This window comes from Microcaecilia unicolor, chromosome 9 (genome assembly GCF_901765095.1).
Source record: "Microcaecilia unicolor chromosome 9, aMicUni1.1, whole genome shotgun sequence".
NCBI classification, from domain to species: Eukaryota; Metazoa; Chordata; class Amphibia; order Gymnophiona; family Siphonopidae; genus Microcaecilia; species Microcaecilia unicolor.
In genome coordinates, this window is record NC_044039.1 from 83122561 (window position 1) to 83141436 (window position 18876).

At 48.7% G+C, this 18876-nt stretch overlaps 1 protein-coding gene across 1 annotated transcript in view; it reads left to right on the top strand.

Moving 5' to 3' along the window:
* Nucleotides 1-17079, top strand: part of TTLL1 (tubulin tyrosine ligase like 1) — a 131219-nt gene extending 114140 nt beyond the window's left edge. The window contains 2 exon segments of the mRNA XM_030215397.1: nt 7646-7809; nt 16107-17079. Coding sequence (XP_030071257.1) covers nt 7646-7809; nt 16107-16236 — 294 coding nt within the window. The 3' untranslated portion in view covers nt 16237-17079.
* The last annotated feature ends 1797 nt before the right edge of the window (nt 17080-18876 follow it).

Below are 18876 nucleotides of genomic sequence, written 5' to 3' on the forward strand. Positions count from 1 at the left end.
ATGCTCGCTGAGGCCCCCTTTTACCGCAGCGGATAAAAGACTGTCTGGTTTTTTTTAAAGAAATGGCTGTGCAGTCAGTGAACCACTGACCGCACAGCCATTTCAGGGAGGAGCACTTATCACCACCCATTGAGGTGGCAGTAAGGGCTCCTATGCCAATTCAGTGGTAACCGGGCAGCACATGGTACTGCCTGATTACCGCCAGATAAACACTGGTGCTTCAAAAATAGAAAATATTTTTATAATGACAGAAATGGCATGCGCTGGGGGTGGGAACTAGCACTAGGCTCCTGCGGTAGTTCCAGATTGACGTGCTCAAGCCAGTTGCGCGCCAACCCTTTAGTAGAATGGCCCCTAATGGGCTCATTTTCGAAAGAGAAGGACGCCCATCTTTTGACATAAATCGGAAGATGGGCATCCTTCTCACAGGGTCGTCCAAATCGGTATAATGGAAAGCCGATTTTGGACGTCCCCAACTGCTTTCCGTTGCAGGGACGGCCAAAGTTCAAGGGGGCATATCGGAGGCGTAGCAAAGGCGGGACTTGGGCATGCCTAACACTAGGATGTCCTCAACCCACAATTGAAAGAAACAAGGACATCCCTGATGAACACTTGGACGACTTTATCTGGTCCTGTTTTTCTTACGACCAAGGAACAAAAAGGTGCCCAAACTGACCAGATGACCACTGGAGAGAATCGGGGATGACCTCCCCTTACTTCCCCAGTGGTCACTAACCCCCTCCCACTCTCAAAAAACATCTTTAAAAATATTGATTGCCAGCCTCAAATGTCATACTCAGGTCCATCACAGCAGTATGCAGGTACCTGGAGCAGTATTAGTGGGTGCAGTGCACTTCAGGCAGGCGGACCCAGGCCCATCCCCCCCCCCCCCCCACCTGTTACGTTTGTGGAGGAAACAGCGAGCCCTCCAAAACCCACCAGAAGCCCACTGTGCCCACATCTAGGTGCCCCCCTTCACCCATAAGGGCTATGGTAGTGGTGTACAGTTGTGGGTAGTGGGTTTTGTGGGGCTCAGCACACAAGGTAAGGGAGCTATGTACCTGGGAGCAATGTATGAAGTCCACTGCATTATCCCCTAGGATACCCAGTTGGTGTCCTGGCATGTCAGGGGACCAGTGCACTACAAATGCTGGCTCCTCCCACGACCAAAGGACTTGCATTTGGTCGTTTCTGAGATGTACGTCCTTGGTTTCCATTATCGCCGAAAATCAGAAACGACCAAGTCTATGGACGACCTTGGGCGTCCCTGACAGTATTATCGAAATGAAAGATGGACGTCCATCTTGTTTCGAAAATACGGGTTTCCCCGCCCCTGGATGGGGACGTTTTGCGAGGAAGTCCTCATCAAAACTTAGACGTCCCTTTCAATTATGCCCCTCTAATTCTCCTTCAACTGGGGTGAAATTTAATGGAGTATAAAGGACGTGTGTAAACGTCTTGTTCACCGAGGACAAGCAGGCTGCTTGTTCTCACGACTGGGTTGACGTCCGCGGCAGCCCCCACCAACCGGAAGAAGCTTCGCGGGACGGTCGGCACGCAGGCCACGCCCACCGCGCATGCGCGGCCGCCTTCCCGCCCGTGCGCGACCGCTCCCGCCAGTTACTTTTTTTCCGCGACTGAGAGAGTGGTGCGTTTGCCTCTCTCTCTGTTCAGCCGCCGGATTTTCGACCGCGTTTACGCGGATCGTCGCTTGGACCGTTCGGTTCCCTCTGTTTTTGTTTGTATTGTTTTAAAAAAAAAAAAAAAATTTTTGCGCGTGTGGAGCACGCGCTCCCCTTTTTCCCTCGCTTTCTAGCGGGGACGCCACGTTGCGGCCTAGTGGCCGCATCGGTCGGTTGATGTTGTTCGTGGTGTGATTTTAGCCACCATTGCCGACTTTGACTTCGCCGACGCGATTTTCCGTCGATGTCCTCGAAGGTCCCGAGTGGATTTAAGAAGTGTGGTCTCTGCGGCCGGCCCGATCTCGCAGACCGACACCCACGCTTTGGTGCCTCCAGTGCCTCGGGCCGAGCACAATCTCAAGTCGTGCGCTTTGTGTATCGGTCTCCGGAAAACGGACTCAGGTTGCGAGGCAATATTCTGCGGACCGTCTTTTTGAACTTGCGCCGTCCCCTCGACGGTCAGAGACCTCGACGGCATCGGTATCGAAGAGCCGTTTCTTCGGTACCAGGTATCGATGCCCGAGACATCGGCACCGAGGGCAGCGACCCCAGGAGAACAGGTCCCGTTGGCCCCCGGTCCGCCGGTGAGAGGGGGGTTGAGAGGCCGCGTTGGATGCAGTCCGGCCCCGTCACTCCCTCAACTCGTGGAGCCACGTGACCCGAACCCTGTCGGAGCCCGGTAACCCGGTCGAGACCGGAGGGGGATCGACCTCCTCCTCCCTCCATGGCCCTCCGCACACGGTGACGTGCACCCGTGAAAAAGATTAGAAGCGCCGTCACCGGGAGCCCTCGGTGCCCCCTGAAAGAGGATTGTCAGACGGCCGAAGCGTCATCCGCAGAGAGGGAGAGATCTCCGTCGGTTGGTGGAGGTACCGACGCGTCAGGGGGTTCCGGCACCTCGTGCCGTCTCCTGGCCCCCGCAGCTTCTGGCACCAGACCCTTACCGGGCCCCACCGGCCTTTCCCGGCGCGGGCCTGGACGAGTGCCTCAGAGCCATCCTTCCGGGGATCCTGGAAGGGCTGATGCGCCAGGGCGTGCCGGCGTCGGGGGTGCTTAGCCCCCCGGCGCCGTGACTGTGGCGCCGGCGAGCTCTAGCCCGGCGCCGGGCTGTCGACAACCGGCCGCCGCTTGCGGTGCCGTCTCGACCGCCACGCAGGGTGGAGTCCCCGTCGACGTCGATGGAGGGAGCTCCGTCCCCGCCGGCGCGGGAGTCCACCGCTCGACGACACCGAGACCTCGGTGCCTCGACGTCGAGCCGGGCCCGGTACCGGACTCAGCTACATGAGCTAATGTCCGATACCGAGGATGAGGACTCGTGGGGGGAAGAGGAGGACCCGAGATATTTCTCCTCAGAGGAGTCTACGGGCCTTCCCTCGGACCCCACGCCGTCACCGGAGAGGAAGCTCTCACCTCCTGAGAGTCTCTCCTTTGCCTCCTTTGTGCGGGATATGTCTATAAGCATTCCCTTTCCCGTGGTCTCTGTGGAAGAGCCGAGGGCCGAGATGCTCGAGGTCCTCGACTATCCATCACCACCTAGAGAGTCCTCCACGGTACCGCTGCACAATGTCCTGAAGGAGACGCTGCTTCGGAACTGGGTGCGACCACTAACTAACCCCACCATTCCCAAGAAAGCAGAGTCCCAGTACAGGATCCACTCTGACCCAGAGCTCATGCGCCCCAGTTGCCCCATGACTCAGCGTCGTTGGATTCTGCTCTCAAGAGGGCACGGAGTTTCGAGGATACCGCCTCGGCGCCCCCGGGGCGGGAGTCTCGCACTCTGTGACTCATTGGGATGAAGTGCCTACCAATCCTCCATGCTCGTGACCGCATCCAAATCTTACCTGCTCTATATGAGCATCCCATGCGACCAATTGCAACGCTGGCGGACCTGGTCATAAGCTCCCGCCGAGCGTCCAGGCCTTAGCAGGAGTGTCAGGCAGCTGAAGGCGTGCAGAAAAGTTCCTGTCCAGGGGGATTTGTTGACACCTGTGACGTGGCAATCTCGTGCTGGCGGCCCAAGGTATAGTGTGCGCAGGCTCTCATGGCTGCGTGCCTCTGACCTGGACACCGCACCCATCAGAGACTGGCTGACGCCCTTGCCGGGGGGATAATATTTTGGCGAGAAAGGTCGAGCAGATGGTTGACCAACTGCATCAGCGGGAAACCGCTCTCGACAAGCTCTCCCACCGGGCGCCTTCAGCACCCGCCCCCCGCGGGCGGGCGTTTTTTCCCGGGCTCGGCAGGCTGCACCCTATTCTTTTGCGAAGCGTAGGTACAACCAGCCGGCCCGAAGGCCTCGTCAGGCACAGGGACAGCCCCAGCGCGCTCGTTCCCGTCAACAGCGTGCGCCTAAGCAGCCCCCTGCGCCTCCACAGCAAAAGCCGGGGACGGGCTTTTGACTGGATCCATGGGAACATAGCCGCCCTACAAGTGTCCGTACCGGACGACCTGCCGGTCGGAGGGAGGTTAAAATTCTTTCACCAAAGGTGGCCTCTCATAACCTCCGACCAGTGGGTTCTCCAAATAGTGCGGTACGGATACGCCCTGAATTTGGCCTCCCTGCCTCCAAATTGTCCTCCGGGAGCTCAGTCTTTCAGCTCCCATCACAAGCAGGTACTTGCAGAGGAACTCTCCGCCCTTCTCAGCGCCAATGCGGTCGAGCCCGTACCACCCGGGCAGGAAGGGCAGGGATTCTATTCCAGGTACTTCCTTGTGGAAAAGAAAACAGGGGGGATGCGTCCCATCCTAGACCTGAGAGGCCTGAACAAATTCCTGGTCAAAGAAAAGTTCAGGATGCTTTCCTTGGGCACCCTTCTGCCAATGATTCAGAAAAACGATTGGCTATGTTCCCTGGATTTAAAGGACGCATACACTCACATCCCGATACTGCCAGCTCACAGACAGTATCTCAGATTCCGCCTGGGCGCACGGCACTTTCAGTATTGTGTGCTGCCCTTGGGCTCGCCTCTGCCCCACGAGTGTTTACAAAGTGCCTCGTGGTGGTAGCGGCCTACCTACGCAAGCTGGGAGTGCACGTGTTCCCATATCTCGACGATTGGCTGGTCAAGAACACCTCGGAGGCCGGAGCCCTCCGGTCCATGCAGTGCACTATTCAACTTCTGGAGCTGCTGGGGTTTGTGATAAATTACCCAAAGTCCCATCTCCAGCCAACTCAGTCTCTGGAATTCATAGGAGCGCTGCTGAATTCCCAGACGGCTCAGGCCTACCTTCCCGAAGCGAGGGCCACCAATCTCTTGGCCCTGACTTCGCAGACCAGAGCGTCTCAGCAGATCACAGCTCGGCAGATGTTGAGACTTCTGGGTCATATGGCCTCCACAGTTCATGTGACTCCCATGGCTCGTCTTCACATGAGATCTGCTCAATGGACCCTAGCTTCCCAGTGGTTCCAAGCCACCGGGAATCTAGAGGATGTCATCCGCCTCTCCACCAGTTGCCGCACTTCACTGCTCTGGTGGACCATACGGACCAATTTGACCCTGGGACGTCCATTCCAAATTCCGCAGCCCACGAAAGTGCTGACGACGGATGCATCTCGCCTGGGGTGGGGAGCCCATGTCGATGGGCTTCACACCCAGGGTCTGTGGTCCCTCCAGGAAAAGGATCTGCAGATCAACCTCCTGGAGCTCCGAGCGATCTGGAACGCACTGAAGGCTTTCAGAGATCGGCTGTCCTGCCAAATTATCCAAATTCGGACAGACAATCAGGTTGCAATGTATTACGTCAACAAGCAGGGGGGCACCGGATCTCGCCCCCTGTGTCAGGAAGCCGTCGGTATGTGGCGTTGGGCGTGTCGGTTCGGCATGCTTCTCCAAGCCACGTACCTGGCAGGCGTAAACAACAGTCTGGCCGACAGACTGAGCAGAGTCATGCAACCGCACGAGTGGTCGCTCCATTCCAGAGTGGTACGCAAGATCTTCCGAGAGTGGGGCACCCCCTCGATGGATCTTTTCGCCTCGCAGACCAACCACAAGCTGCCTCTGTTCTGTTCCAGACTTCAGACACATACACGGCAGCTAGCGTCAGATGCCTTTCTCCTTCATTGGGGGACCGGCCTCCTGTATGCTATCCTCCCATACCTTGGTGGGGAAGACCTTACTGAAGCTCAAGCAAGACCGCGGCACCATGATTCTGATAGCGCCCTTTTGGCCCCGTCAGATCTGGTTCCCTCTTCTTCTGGAGTTGTCCTCCGAAGAAACCGTGGAGATTGGAGTGTTTTCCGACTCTCATTTCGCAGAACGACGGAGCGTTGCTGCACACCCAACCTTCAATCCCTGGCTCTCACGCCTGGATGTTGAGGGCGTAGACTTCGCTGCGTTGGGTCTGTCTGAGGGTGTCTCCCGGGTCTTGCTTGCCTCTAGAAGGATTCCCTAAAAAGAGTTACTTTTTCAAGTGGAGAGGTTTGTCGTTTGGTGTGAAGCAAGGCCCTCGAAACCTCGTTCTTGCCCTCACAGAACCTGCTTGAATACCTTCTGCACTTATCAGAGTCTGGCCTCAAGACCAACTCAGTAAGGGAATCACCTTAGTGCGATTAGTGCTTCACCATTATAGTGTTGGAAGGTAAAGCCATCTCTGGAGAGCCTTTAGTCGTTCGATTCATGAGAGGCTTGCTTTTTGTCAAAGCCCCCTATTCAAGCCTCTACTGTGTTCATGGATCTCAACGTCGTCCTCACCCAGCTGATGAAACCTCCTTTTGAGCCACTGAATACCTGCCATCTGAAGTACTTGACCTGGAAGTCATTTTCTTGTGGCAGTTACTTCAGCTCGTAGGGTCAGTGAGCTTCAAGCCCTAGTAGCTCATGCTCCATATACTAAACTTTCATCACAACAGAGTAGTGCTCTACCGCACTCACCCAAGTTCCTGCCGAAGGTGGTGTCGGAGTTCCATCTTAACCAGTCAATTGTCTTGCCAACATTCTTCCCCAGGCCGCATACCCGCCCTGCTGAACGTCAGTTGCACACATTGGACTGCAAAGAGAGCATTGGCCTTCTACTTGGAGCGGACACAGCCCAACAGACAGTCCGCCCAATTGTTTATTTCTTTCGACCCTAACAGGCCTAGGGGTCGCTGTCGGGAAACGCACCATCTCCAATTGGCTAGCAGATTGCATTTCCTTCACTTACGCCCAGGCTGGGCTGGCTCTTGAGGGTCATGTCACGGCTCATAGTGTCAGAGCCATGGACAGCGTCGGTGGCCCCACTTGAAGTCAGCCACTATTGGAAGAGATCTGCAAGGCTGCGACGTGGTCATCTGTCCACACATTCACCTATCATACTACATGCCTCCAGCAGGATACCCGACGCGACAGTCCGGTTCGGGCAGTCGGTGTTGCAGAATCTGTTTGGGGTATGTAAATCCAACTCCACCCTCCAGGACCCGAATTATTCTGGTCAGGCGGCACTCTCAGTTAGTTGTTCTTCGTAGGTCAATTTCTGTTGTACCCCTCGCCGTTGCGAGGTTCAATTGACCTGGGTTATTGTTTTGAGTGAGCCTAGAGAGCTAGGGATACCCCAGTCGTGAGAACAAGCAGCCTGCTTGTTCCTCGGAGAAAAGGGTATGATACATACCTGTAGCAGTTGTTCTCCGAGGACAGCAGGCTGATTGGTTCTCACCTACCCTCCCTCCTCCCCTTTGGAGTTGTGTGTTTCATATTTTATTGCTTGTCATTCAACTGGCGGGAGCGGTCGCGCACGGGGCGGGAAGGCGGCCGCAGCATGCGCGGTGGGCGTGGCCTGCGTGCCGACCGTCCCGCGAAGCTTCTTCCGGTTGGTGGGGGCTGCCGCGGACGTCAACCCAGTCGTGAGAACAATCAGCCTGCTGTCCTCGGAGAACAACTGCTACAGGTATGTATCATACCCTTGCTGGAATCTAGGAAGGATTAGATAACATATGCTATTAATAACAAATACATATTGTGATAGTTTTCTTTTTTTATTCTTTACAGGTTAATGCCTCCCCATCTCTTACATCCAGTACAGCTAATGATCGCATACTTAAATATAATCTTATTAATGATACACTTAATATAGTTGTACCAAATGGTGAAATTCCAGACTGTAAATGGAATAAGTCTCCATTGAAGGAAGTTCTTGGAAACTACGAACTCTTGTAGGTTATTAAAAATATTTACAAATATTTTCTTCTCAACAGATGTTTTTTCAGTTTTTCAAAAAACAATTTATTGAGGTTCAAAATATGTGTAGTGTAAGGCTGGCCTGTAGGACCCACCTGTAAAGTTTTCTTGGAATTTGACTAGCTTGGTCAGCAAATGTTGTAAAGATGCTGACTACATGAGATGATTTTAGATGGTTTATGCATGTAAAAGCTGCCATTTTACATCTGTAAATCTTCATTCATGTATAAGAATCCATTTTCTTTTTTTGAAAAGGGTTACATTTGCTATTCAGATTTGGAACATTTAGTGCAAAACGTCCAAAGTCCAACATAGACATCATATCAGAAATGCCCCTTCACATGTCTTTATAAAATACTTATGTAAGCAACAAAAATCACACCCACCTTGTAGGCACATATGTCTAAATCTCTGCACCTAGATTATTCATGTGCATGAGTAGATTAGCAAATTTTATGATCTATATGCTTACTTATAAACTGCACACACGCTCTACCCCTGTGCATGCCCACCAGCATAGATCGGTTTGTATTTTATAAGAGGCCATTTATATACATATGTATGAAAATGACTTACTGTCAAAATGAATATGACTATATTTCCTGTCTTCCAACAAAAGTACACACACAATTCAAAGAATTTCCCCATTGGTATTTACATACACTGCAAGACACATATAATTACTAGCTAACATTTAGAGCTAGCGTGTGGACAAATGATTGGGGAGAAATTACGTTTGCTTCTCTGGTATTCAGAGCCACCTCAATGAGCAAAAAAATTGTTTTGGAGCTTGGCATCTTAATTGGCTTTCTTTGGACATGCACTTACATATCTATATAAATAAAATCCCCCCTCAGACGTTCTGAAGCTCACTCCATCTGTCCTGAACTCCTGTCCTCCTGGTAGGCTAGGCTATTCGGACTACTCACCCACAGCCACGCCCATCTGGGCTGTAGGCCACGCCCCATCTGCACATAAAAAGCACCCTCAACGTTCTAAAGCACACTCTGAGGCTTCAACAGTTCATATATTCGAAGCTCTGTAACCATTTTTAAGCACACTACATCTCTGCCCCGCCCTGACCTATCAGAGAAGGGAGGAGTGTCACAGCCAGGGGCGTATCTGAACTGCGGCGGTAGGGGGGGCCAGGGCCAGCGTGAGGGGGCACATTATAGCCCCTCCCCCGCCGCCGCCATTGCCGATCCCCCTCCCCCCAGCCGCTGCCATTGCCAACCCTCCCCCCGCCGTTGCTGTCGCCTACCTTCGCTGGCGGGGGACCCCAACCCCCGCCAGCCGAGGTCCGCGTCCTCCTGCCGCTGCCGGCTGCCTGTAAAAGAATTCCGTCAGCTGGCGGGGGACCCCCAACCCCCGCCAGCCAAGCCGAGGTCCTTTCATTTCTTCCACTAAAGCTGGCGCCGAAAGTTTTTTCTGAGTCTGACGTTGCTGCACGTTGTACATGCAGGACGTCAGACTCAGAAACAGAATGAAGCTCATTCTGTTTCTGAGTCTGACGTCCTGCACGTACAACATGCAGCGACGTCAGACTCAGAAGAAACTTTCGGCGCCAGCTTTAGTGGAAGAAATGAAAGGACCTCGGCTTGGCTGGCGGGGGTTGGGGGTCCCCCGCCAGCTGACGGAATTCTTTTAAAGGCAGCCGGCAGCGGCAGGAGGACGCGGACCTCGGCTGGCGGGGGTTGGGGTCCCCCGCCAGCGAAGGTAGGCGACAGCAACGGAGGGGGAGGGTTGGCAGTGGTAGGGGGGTCCAGGGCGAAATCTGCGGGGGCCCAGGCCCCTGAGGCCCCATGCAGATACGCCCCTGGTCACAGCTGCACTGCTCTGACCTATCAAAGGGAACTGAAACAGGAAAAGGGAGGAGCGTCACACCGAATGACAGACCTATCAGAGGGAAGTCAAATAGAAGAATAGAGGAGCGTCAGAGGCCAAGGGGACACCGTATCTATGTCTCATAGGTTTCCTTGCTTTCTTTTCAGTGTATTGCAGCTGCAGCCACTTAGGTAAGTCTAGCAAGCCTGTCAGCTACTGAATACAGAAAGCAAAAGATAGCATGTGGGAACTTGCTCCATTTTGTTCTCTGGAATGCAGTGATTATTATACAAATAGGTTTCCTTGCTTTCTTTTCAGTGTATTGCAGCTGCAGCCACTTAGGTAAGTCTAGCAAGCCTGTCAGCTACTGAATACAGAAAGCAAAAGATAACATGTGGGAACTTGCTCCATTTTGTTCTCTGGAATGCAGTGATTTATTATACAAATGGTCTTGCTTTCATTATTTTGGTAGGGGCTGCCTTCATGACTGTCCACAGTCCCCCCAGTCCTGACACCTGACAGGGGGGACAGGGAAGGACACTCACTGTCTCACATACGCACTCGCACACACTCATTCTCACATACACACACACTCTCTCACAGACACACTCACACCCACTCTCTGTCACACACACACACTTGCACATTCTCACTCTCACACAGTCACTCTCACAGACACTCTCTCAAACATACACACTCCGCGCAAAACCTTGCTAGCGCCCGTTTCATTTCAGCCAGAAACGGGCCTTTTTTATTAGTATATATATACAAGCCCCAAGTGATGCTGCTCGTTTTTTGAATGTGTCATTTTTGTAAAATTTCTGTTCCTGCCTTATGTGCCATATTTTATATATGTTTTACAAAAGGCTCTGCATTCAGCAAGCCTTTTGTAAAATGTGCTTCAAATTCTGAACATCCCGATTTGGACGTTCCTTCTCTGATCTAGGTGATATATATAAAATGAATACAATCAAACTACTCCTAGCAATTTACTCCGTATCACTGATCCATCTAACACTATCCATTCCACTCGCAGAAAACAATATCATACCCAAACTACAGAACCACCAAAGACTGATCAGACACCCCACCAAACTGACAATAACCGAAATAAAGGAAGAACACCAACATGCGGACAACGTCAACAAAATAGTACCTCTCAGTACCCTTCTCCACCACCGCCAACTCCAGGCTCCGCTCATTCTGCCTTGCCTCACCCTATGCTTGGAACAACCTTCCTGAGCCCTTACGCCAAGCCCCCTCCCTGCCCGTCTTCAAGTCTTTGCTTAAAGCCCACCTCTTCAATGCTGCGTTCGGCACCTAACCCTTACCGTTCAGTGAATCCAGACTGCCCCAATTTGACTGCCCCTATCGGACCGACCGTTCACTTGTCTATTAGATTGTAAGCTCTTTGAGCAGGGACTGTCTCTCTTTGTTAAATTGTACAGCGCTGCGTAACCCTAGTAGCGCTCTAGAAATGTTAAGTAGTAGTAGTATAACAAACACACACTAACTAAGAAATGACAACTAACAAAAATCCACACAACACCAAACACACAAGCCCCATACCAAAAAATTCACGTGGGTTACATTAACGCCAGATCCGTAGTAAATAAAACAACAACAGTAACAGACTGGATCATGTCAGATAACCTTGATCTAATTTTCATAAATGAAACCTGGACCCATGATCAAAAGGACCCCATAATCCTTGACCTATGCCTCCTCAGGATACAAAATCACTCACTGGACCAGAAAGAAAAAGAGAGGCGGAGGCATAGCACTAATCTACCGCTCCCACTTCACCACTGAAAGCACTGCCGAGTCCATAACAACCCAACTTGAAATTGCCTCAATCAGAATCCACAACAAATCCCTGCTTGATCTTCTGAACTGCGTCTTATTTTACAGTCCACCCGGTAACTGGAACAAAAGCCAGCCAAATTTCACGGACTTCATCTCAAACACTTGTGTAACCAACTCCAACTTATTAGTACTAGGAGACATAAACCTTCACCTAGAAGACCCAAACTCCACCAACGCAAGAGAATGCAAGGAATTCCTCCACTCATGGGATCTCAAATGGCCACACATGCAAGCTACCCACGTCAAAGGGCACACTCTTGACCTCTTCTCACACAAATTGTCCACAGACCACAACCTACTAATAACAGATATCGAATGGACAGAAACACCTTGGACCGATCACTACAAACTAAACCTATCCCTAAACTGGTGGAAGAAGGGATCGTACCGTATATAAGAACACACAACCTAAAGCACAAGAGGCCAAATAGACTCAAAAGCATTCTGACGACATATACGACAAAGAATGGACAGCACAAACGGACTCCATACACTACCTCTGTGACTGGGACAAAAGATGCAGAAGCATAGTAGACGAAGTAGCACCCTTAAGAACAAGAACATCACGAAGACAAAACTCAATACCATGGTTCAAAGACAAATTGAAAAAACTAAAAACACAATCCAGGAAACTCGAACGAGCATGGAAAAAAATAAAAGATGAACTCACACTCAACGCATGGAAACAAATACAAAGAAAATACAAATACAGTACACAATAAGACAGACCAAAAGGTCTTATTACAAAACTAAAATAGGACCAGATTACAAAGATATGAAGAAACTATACCAACTCGTAAATAAACTACTAAACACCGCCCCAGTCACCACAGCTAACACAGACACCCCATCTGCAGACAAACTTGCTAAATACTTCAATGAAAAACTAACAAATCTACGCAATACACTCCCTCAGGACAACACCGACATCAAAACTTCATCAATGGCTTGGACCCAACCTTTGGAGAATACCCAGCTGACCGAACCTGGTCAAACTTTGCTCTCCTCACCACCGAAACAGGTACCCATGCAACTCATAGGTTCTCCAATAACCACTGCAAATTGGATACCTGCCCCAGCTATCTACTTAAATCTGCCCCCGACCACTTCATAGCAGACCTCACATCCCACCTAAACTACATGCTCCAACAAGGTCTCTTCCCTAAGGAACACGGCAACATCCTACTCACCCCAATACCAAAAGATACCAAGAAAAAAAAAAAAACAAACTCGCCAATTACTGCCCAGTTGCATCTATCCCACTAGCAGTTAAACTGATGGAAAGCATGGTTACCAAACAACTTACTGACTACATAAATAAATTCTCAATGTTACATGAATCACAATCAGGATTTTGCCCCCTCCATAGCACTGAAACTGTGCTAGTCACTCTCCTGGCCAAATTCATGCAGGAAATAGCTACAGGTAAAAGCATACTTCTTCTCCAATTCGATATGTCGACCACATTCAACATGGTAAACCACAATATACTATTAAGACTCCTAGATTATTTTGGGATTGGTGGAAATTTACTTAGTTGGATCAAGGGTTTTTTAACCACCAGAACATACTAAGTGAAATCAAATTCAAACATATCACCACTGTGGAAAGCAGACTGCGGAGTACCTCAAGGATCACCACCATCACCAATACTTTTCAACCTAATAATGATCCCACTAGCCAAGTCCTTATCCAACCAAGGCCTCAACCCGTTCATCTACACAGACGACGTGACAATATACATTCCCTTTAGACATGATCTGACAGAAATCACCAATGAAATCGAGCTCAGTTTGAACACCATGGACTCATGGGCAAATGCATTTCAACTGAAACTCAATACTGAAAAAACACATTGCCTCATCCTCTCATCTCAACACAATACGAACAAACTCACAGTTATAAACACCCCAGACTACACCCTCCCTATCTCAGACAGCCTGAAAATACTCGGCGTTACAATTGACCTTAACCTTACACTTGAAAGCCAAGTGAACTCCACAACTAAGAAAATGTTCCACTCAATGTGGAAACTTAAACGAGTGAAACCATTCTTCCCGAGGGAAACATTTTGCAACCTTATACAATCAATGGTGCTAAGCCACGCAGACTACTGCAATGGAATTTATGCGGGATGTAAAGAACAACTCACAAAGAAACTCCAGACCGCTCAAAACACAGCAGCCAGGCTGATATTTGGTAAACACGATTCGAAAGTGCCAAACCCCTCCAAGAAAAACTGCATTGGCTCCCAATCAAAGAATGTAGCACCTTCAAAATCTGCACCCTGGTCCATAAAATTATCTACGGCGAAGCCCCAGGATACATGGCAGACTTCATAGACCTACCAACCAGAAACATAATCAGATCATCACAATCATATCTAAACCTCCACTACCCAAACTGCAAAGGACTCAAATACAAATCAACTTATGCATCCAGCTTCGCCTATATAAGCACACAACTATGGAATGCACTGCTAAAAGCCATGAAAACAACCTACGACCATCTAAACTTCAGGAAATCAGTAAAAACCAACCTGTTCAAAAAGGCATACCCTACTGACCCAATATAAGTGCCTGCAACACAGCTAAACCAAAGCTTGTAATGGACACTACATGACGCTGTCCTCTCCTCGATCCCCATTGTGTCTGAAACACATGAACCTTATTCGACCACAACATCACCTTGTATTTGTTTCTCTACCGGACTTGAGCCACATTGAGCCTGCAAATAGGTGGGAAAATGTGGGATACAAATGTAACAAATAAATAAATTAAAATTAGACTTCACATGTTATTTGTCGAAGCACCTGATAAGTACATAAGTACATAAGTAATGCCATACTGGGAAAAGACCAAGGGTCCATCGAGCCCAGCATCCTGTCCACGACAGCGGCCAATCCAGGCCAAGGGCACCTGGCAAGCTTCCCAAATGTACAAACATTCTATACATGTTATTCCTGGAATTTTGGAGTTTCCAAGTCCGTTTAGTAGCGGTTTATGGACTTGTCCTTTAGGAAACCGTCCAACCCCTTTTTAAACTCTGCTAGCTAACCGCCTTCACACTTTCTCCGGCAACGAATTCCAGAGTTTAATTACACGTTGGGTGAAGAAAAATTTTCTCCGATTTGTTTTAAATTTACTACACTGTAGTTTCATCGCATTGCCCCCTAGTCCTAGTATTTTTGGAAGCGTGCACAGACGCTTCACATCCACCTGTTCCACTCCACTCATTATTTTATATACCTCTATCATGTCTCCCCTCAGCCGTCTCTTCTCCAAGCTGTATAGCCATAGCCTCCTTAGTCTTTCTCATAGGGAAGTCGTCCCATCCCCGCTATCATTTTAGTCGCCCTTCGCTGCACCTTTTCCAATTCTACTATATCTTTCTTGAGATGCGGCGACCAGAATTGAACACAATACTCAAGGTGCGGTCGCACCATGGAGCGATACAACGGCATTATAACATCCTCACACCTGTTTTCCATACCTTTCCTGATAATACCCAACATTCTATTCGCTTTCTTAGCCGCAGCAGCACACTGAGCAGAAGGTTTCAGTGTGTTATCGCGATGACACCCAGATCCCTTTCTTGGTCCGTAACTCCTAACGGCAAAGATGTTGTTCTGTTTGTTCCCGCTCTTATGGTTAAATAGCAGAATCTACTTAGTTTCACTGACCAAGAAAAGTGTGGGTACTGGTATCTGATTCATAGTTGGGAAAAGGAGACAGCTTTGCCAATGTCATGCCTTTCTCTGTCTCCTTGTAGTTTGGGTTACATATTTAGATGGTACAGACCTGCCTCATGTGTAAGCTTTTCACTGTTGCTCCAGTTTTAGGGTATCAAGATGGGGGACAGGTTTTGAGGAAGCCAAGTTAGGGACTGCAAAATTTGGGCGAAATTTTCTGAATTAGGGGTAGTAGTTGGAATGTATTTTACGTAAGGATATTGTTTCTTTAAAAAGAAGAGGCAACATTGACACAAGACTTGTAGAGGTGCAGAACGGTTAGGCTGATGTAAGGAACTAAAGGAAAAAGACTTGTCAGGTGCAAGATTGGACACCAGACAGTAAATAAATAGAATCACATAGCTCGCTGGTATATGTAGCTTACAGTTTTACAAAAGAAGCAGAAACAGTTATAGAGAAACCATATTTGAAACAAATTGGTGGTGTCATATCATTGGGTTTTGCAATTACACTTTTCCTCCTGCTACTGCTCTCTAGACTCTCTGTGACTTTTAACTGAACAAGTAGTTGGGTGGGGAGGGAAAAGCCATGGAACAAAGAAAGAAATTACACAAACAGAAGGGACGGGAGAGATGAGTGTCAGAAAAAAAGTGATATTGTGATGGATTAGAAGGAGCATGATCAGGATTGACAGAAAGAGGCAAGGTGCAAGGAGAGATAACAAAGAGGAACAGGAGAGAGAAAGATCTGAGGATGTGTATATAGAGGATCAGGAGAAAAGAAGTATAAGGTATCAAACAGTTGAGAGAAACTGACAGAGATGGAGACTAGATAGCAGGAGTTACCAATGAAATGGAAGAAATATGTCAAAAATGTTCTTTTTTTTTAAAGGTATGATGAGGAGCTGGCACAGAGTGAAGGAACAGAGCGTGATTTCAGAAATCGCCCTGGGCAATTGGTTGGAATGAAAGGAAGCAGGACCAGAGATTCTGGAAGATCTAGCCTTACAACATGGAAATAGTTCCAGCACTGGGCATATGCAACACTATACAGATACACGAAAGAGACAGTTCTGTGCAAACTATTTAAATCAATATAAAAGACTGACATCTGTATTCTCAGCCATAACTGCCTGTCAAGGAAATTTCACTCAGCATCTTAAAAAAAACCCCCAAAACATTTATGCAGCTCTGAAGATGGAGAGACAGTTTTGTTGAAATTTCTTCCTATGTAGGAAGAGACCAGCAGTACTGTGCTCTGGGGATATGAGTGATCAGGGTTTGATTTTCCTCAGCTCTTTGGGGGTTGAGGATGTTGCAGAGGTAGACCATCATGCAGAACTGACACATACTGCCTGTCTGAGGAACATGCTGGTACCAATTTGCAAACAATTGCACAGTCAGTCGTTTCCAGCTAGAGGACTTTTGATGCAGTAGTATGGCTAGAGAAGAGATAGAATCCAAATGAAGAAAAAACCCACAATTCATGGCATTATTGTCCTTACTGGGGCAGATTCTGACTGAGTTGGAGGCCCAAATGAGTAGTAGAAAGCTGCTTACACAAAATATGTTATGGTGCTTGTCTTAGAAGTACCACTCATGTTTTAGATGTACACAAACTGGCATTTAGAGGTGTATATTACATACACTTCTAAATCCTGATTTTAGAAAGACAGGATATGCATGTCTAAAACTCAAAAACATGCATTTGTTTGGGCCTTGTTAGGGGTGGGCCTAAATAGAAAACATGTATTCCCCATTTCTATATCCAAAGAGATTGAAATCAGGATTATTTATCCCTTTAAGCTGAGCAGGAGTCCTCCACTTCCAGTCTTGCCAGGGGGGGGGGGGGTGGGGTGCTGTTTTACTATCACATTTTCAATAGTGAGGGGCAAGCACGCTTTGCAGGATTCCAGGGAACCTGCCTGTACCTAGCGATTGAAAACACAATATTGAAGCGCCACCCCACCCCACCCCCACTGGCAGCAATGCAAGTGGAGTACTTCTGCTCAGTTTGGAGGGAGCAGTGGTCAGGATTAACACCTTCTACCTGGGAAGTCTAGGTTTCAAAAAAACACTTACATTGAGCAGCATTCCTCTGATGGTTTGTCTCTCCTCCCCCATTCTGAAAGCAAAACTGGTAAGGGATACTAGGAGCTGCAACAGCATTGGGAAAATAACACATGTATGTTTCTAAAATGGCTGACATAAACATGTATATTCTGGCACATACGCATGTATATTGCTCTTTCAGAACATATATACAGTATTTGTCAGCACATCAGTAGTGTAACCAGACAGCAAATTTTAGGTTGGCCTGGGGGCAAAATGGGTGGGTATGAAATATTTTCTCTGCCTCCCACTCTCTGCCCCTCCCTGTCCCCACCTCTCAACTCACAGTGTAAATACCTGAGCTAGCAGGGATCCCCAAGTCCTGCCAGCTGAAGATATCCTGTTGTCCTACAAGCAGGCTCAGATTGTCATGCTTGAGTACACCTTAAGTACTGGCTTGGGCTCAGGAATGCTTACTGCCAAACTTGGCAGCCTGGTGTTCTGAGTTCCTTCAGAGTACTGGAAGAGGTTTTCAGCTGGTGGTACACCAGAGAAGAATGAGGTCCCCACGAAGAAGACCACAAACAAAAAGACCCGACACAGCTGTGTTTCGGCAAATAGTGCCTGTGTCAGGGGTCATTCACATCTGAAACAAATTATTCTTATCATTATTAACATTTGTATAGCGCTACCAGACGCACACAGCGCTGAACATCCAACATAGAGATAAATGTGTCATAAGTCTGAGTAGGTAGGAGACACTGATCGTAAGACCTTGATGAAGCTGGCACAGGGCAAATACACAGTTGCATACATATGAGGTTTTCAGTTGGTAGGGCTTGGGGATTCCTGACAGCAACAGAAAGGGTGCACCACTGCAGCACATGCACCTGCCTAGAACTGTGAGTTAGTGTGGGATAGACATTTTTAAATGGGAAAATTAGGTTCTTACCTTGGTAATTTTCTTTCCTTTAGTCATAGCAGATGAAGCCATTATGTATGGGTTGTGTCCATCAACCAGCAGGGGGAGATAGAGAGCACTCAACTTTTCACAGTGCCTCATGGCCAGCCAGCTCCACTGTCTCTTCAGTATTTGAAGCTTCCAAAGCAGTATGCCAAACCCCAATGGGAATAACATGAACATTCCTCACAGCGAACGATGGCTCCTTAACAAGGGCATGAACTCAAAAGGAGGGAATGAACACATCCTCCTTATTGTATAACTGGAGGGGATACACGCAACCTCCTGGAGGGAATAAACTCATCCTCCAAAACATAAACTGGAGGGAATGGACTCATCCTCCTATAAGTGAACATGAATCCTGAAGACTGTTTTCCAACTTTCTCCCAAGGAAGGAACTTCAGGAAACAAGAACAGAGCCTGAAACAGATTCACAGCATACAGACAATCATACAGGGAGGGCTCATGGCTTCATCTGCTATGACTAAAGGAAAGAAAATTACCAAGGTAAGAGCCTAATTTTCCCTTCCTTGTCATCAACAGATGAAGCCATTACGTATGGGATGTAACAAAGCAATCCCTATGTAGGGTGAGAACAGGTCACACCACGTGCTCCAAAACGCGCATCCCTCCTAGCAGCCACATCCAG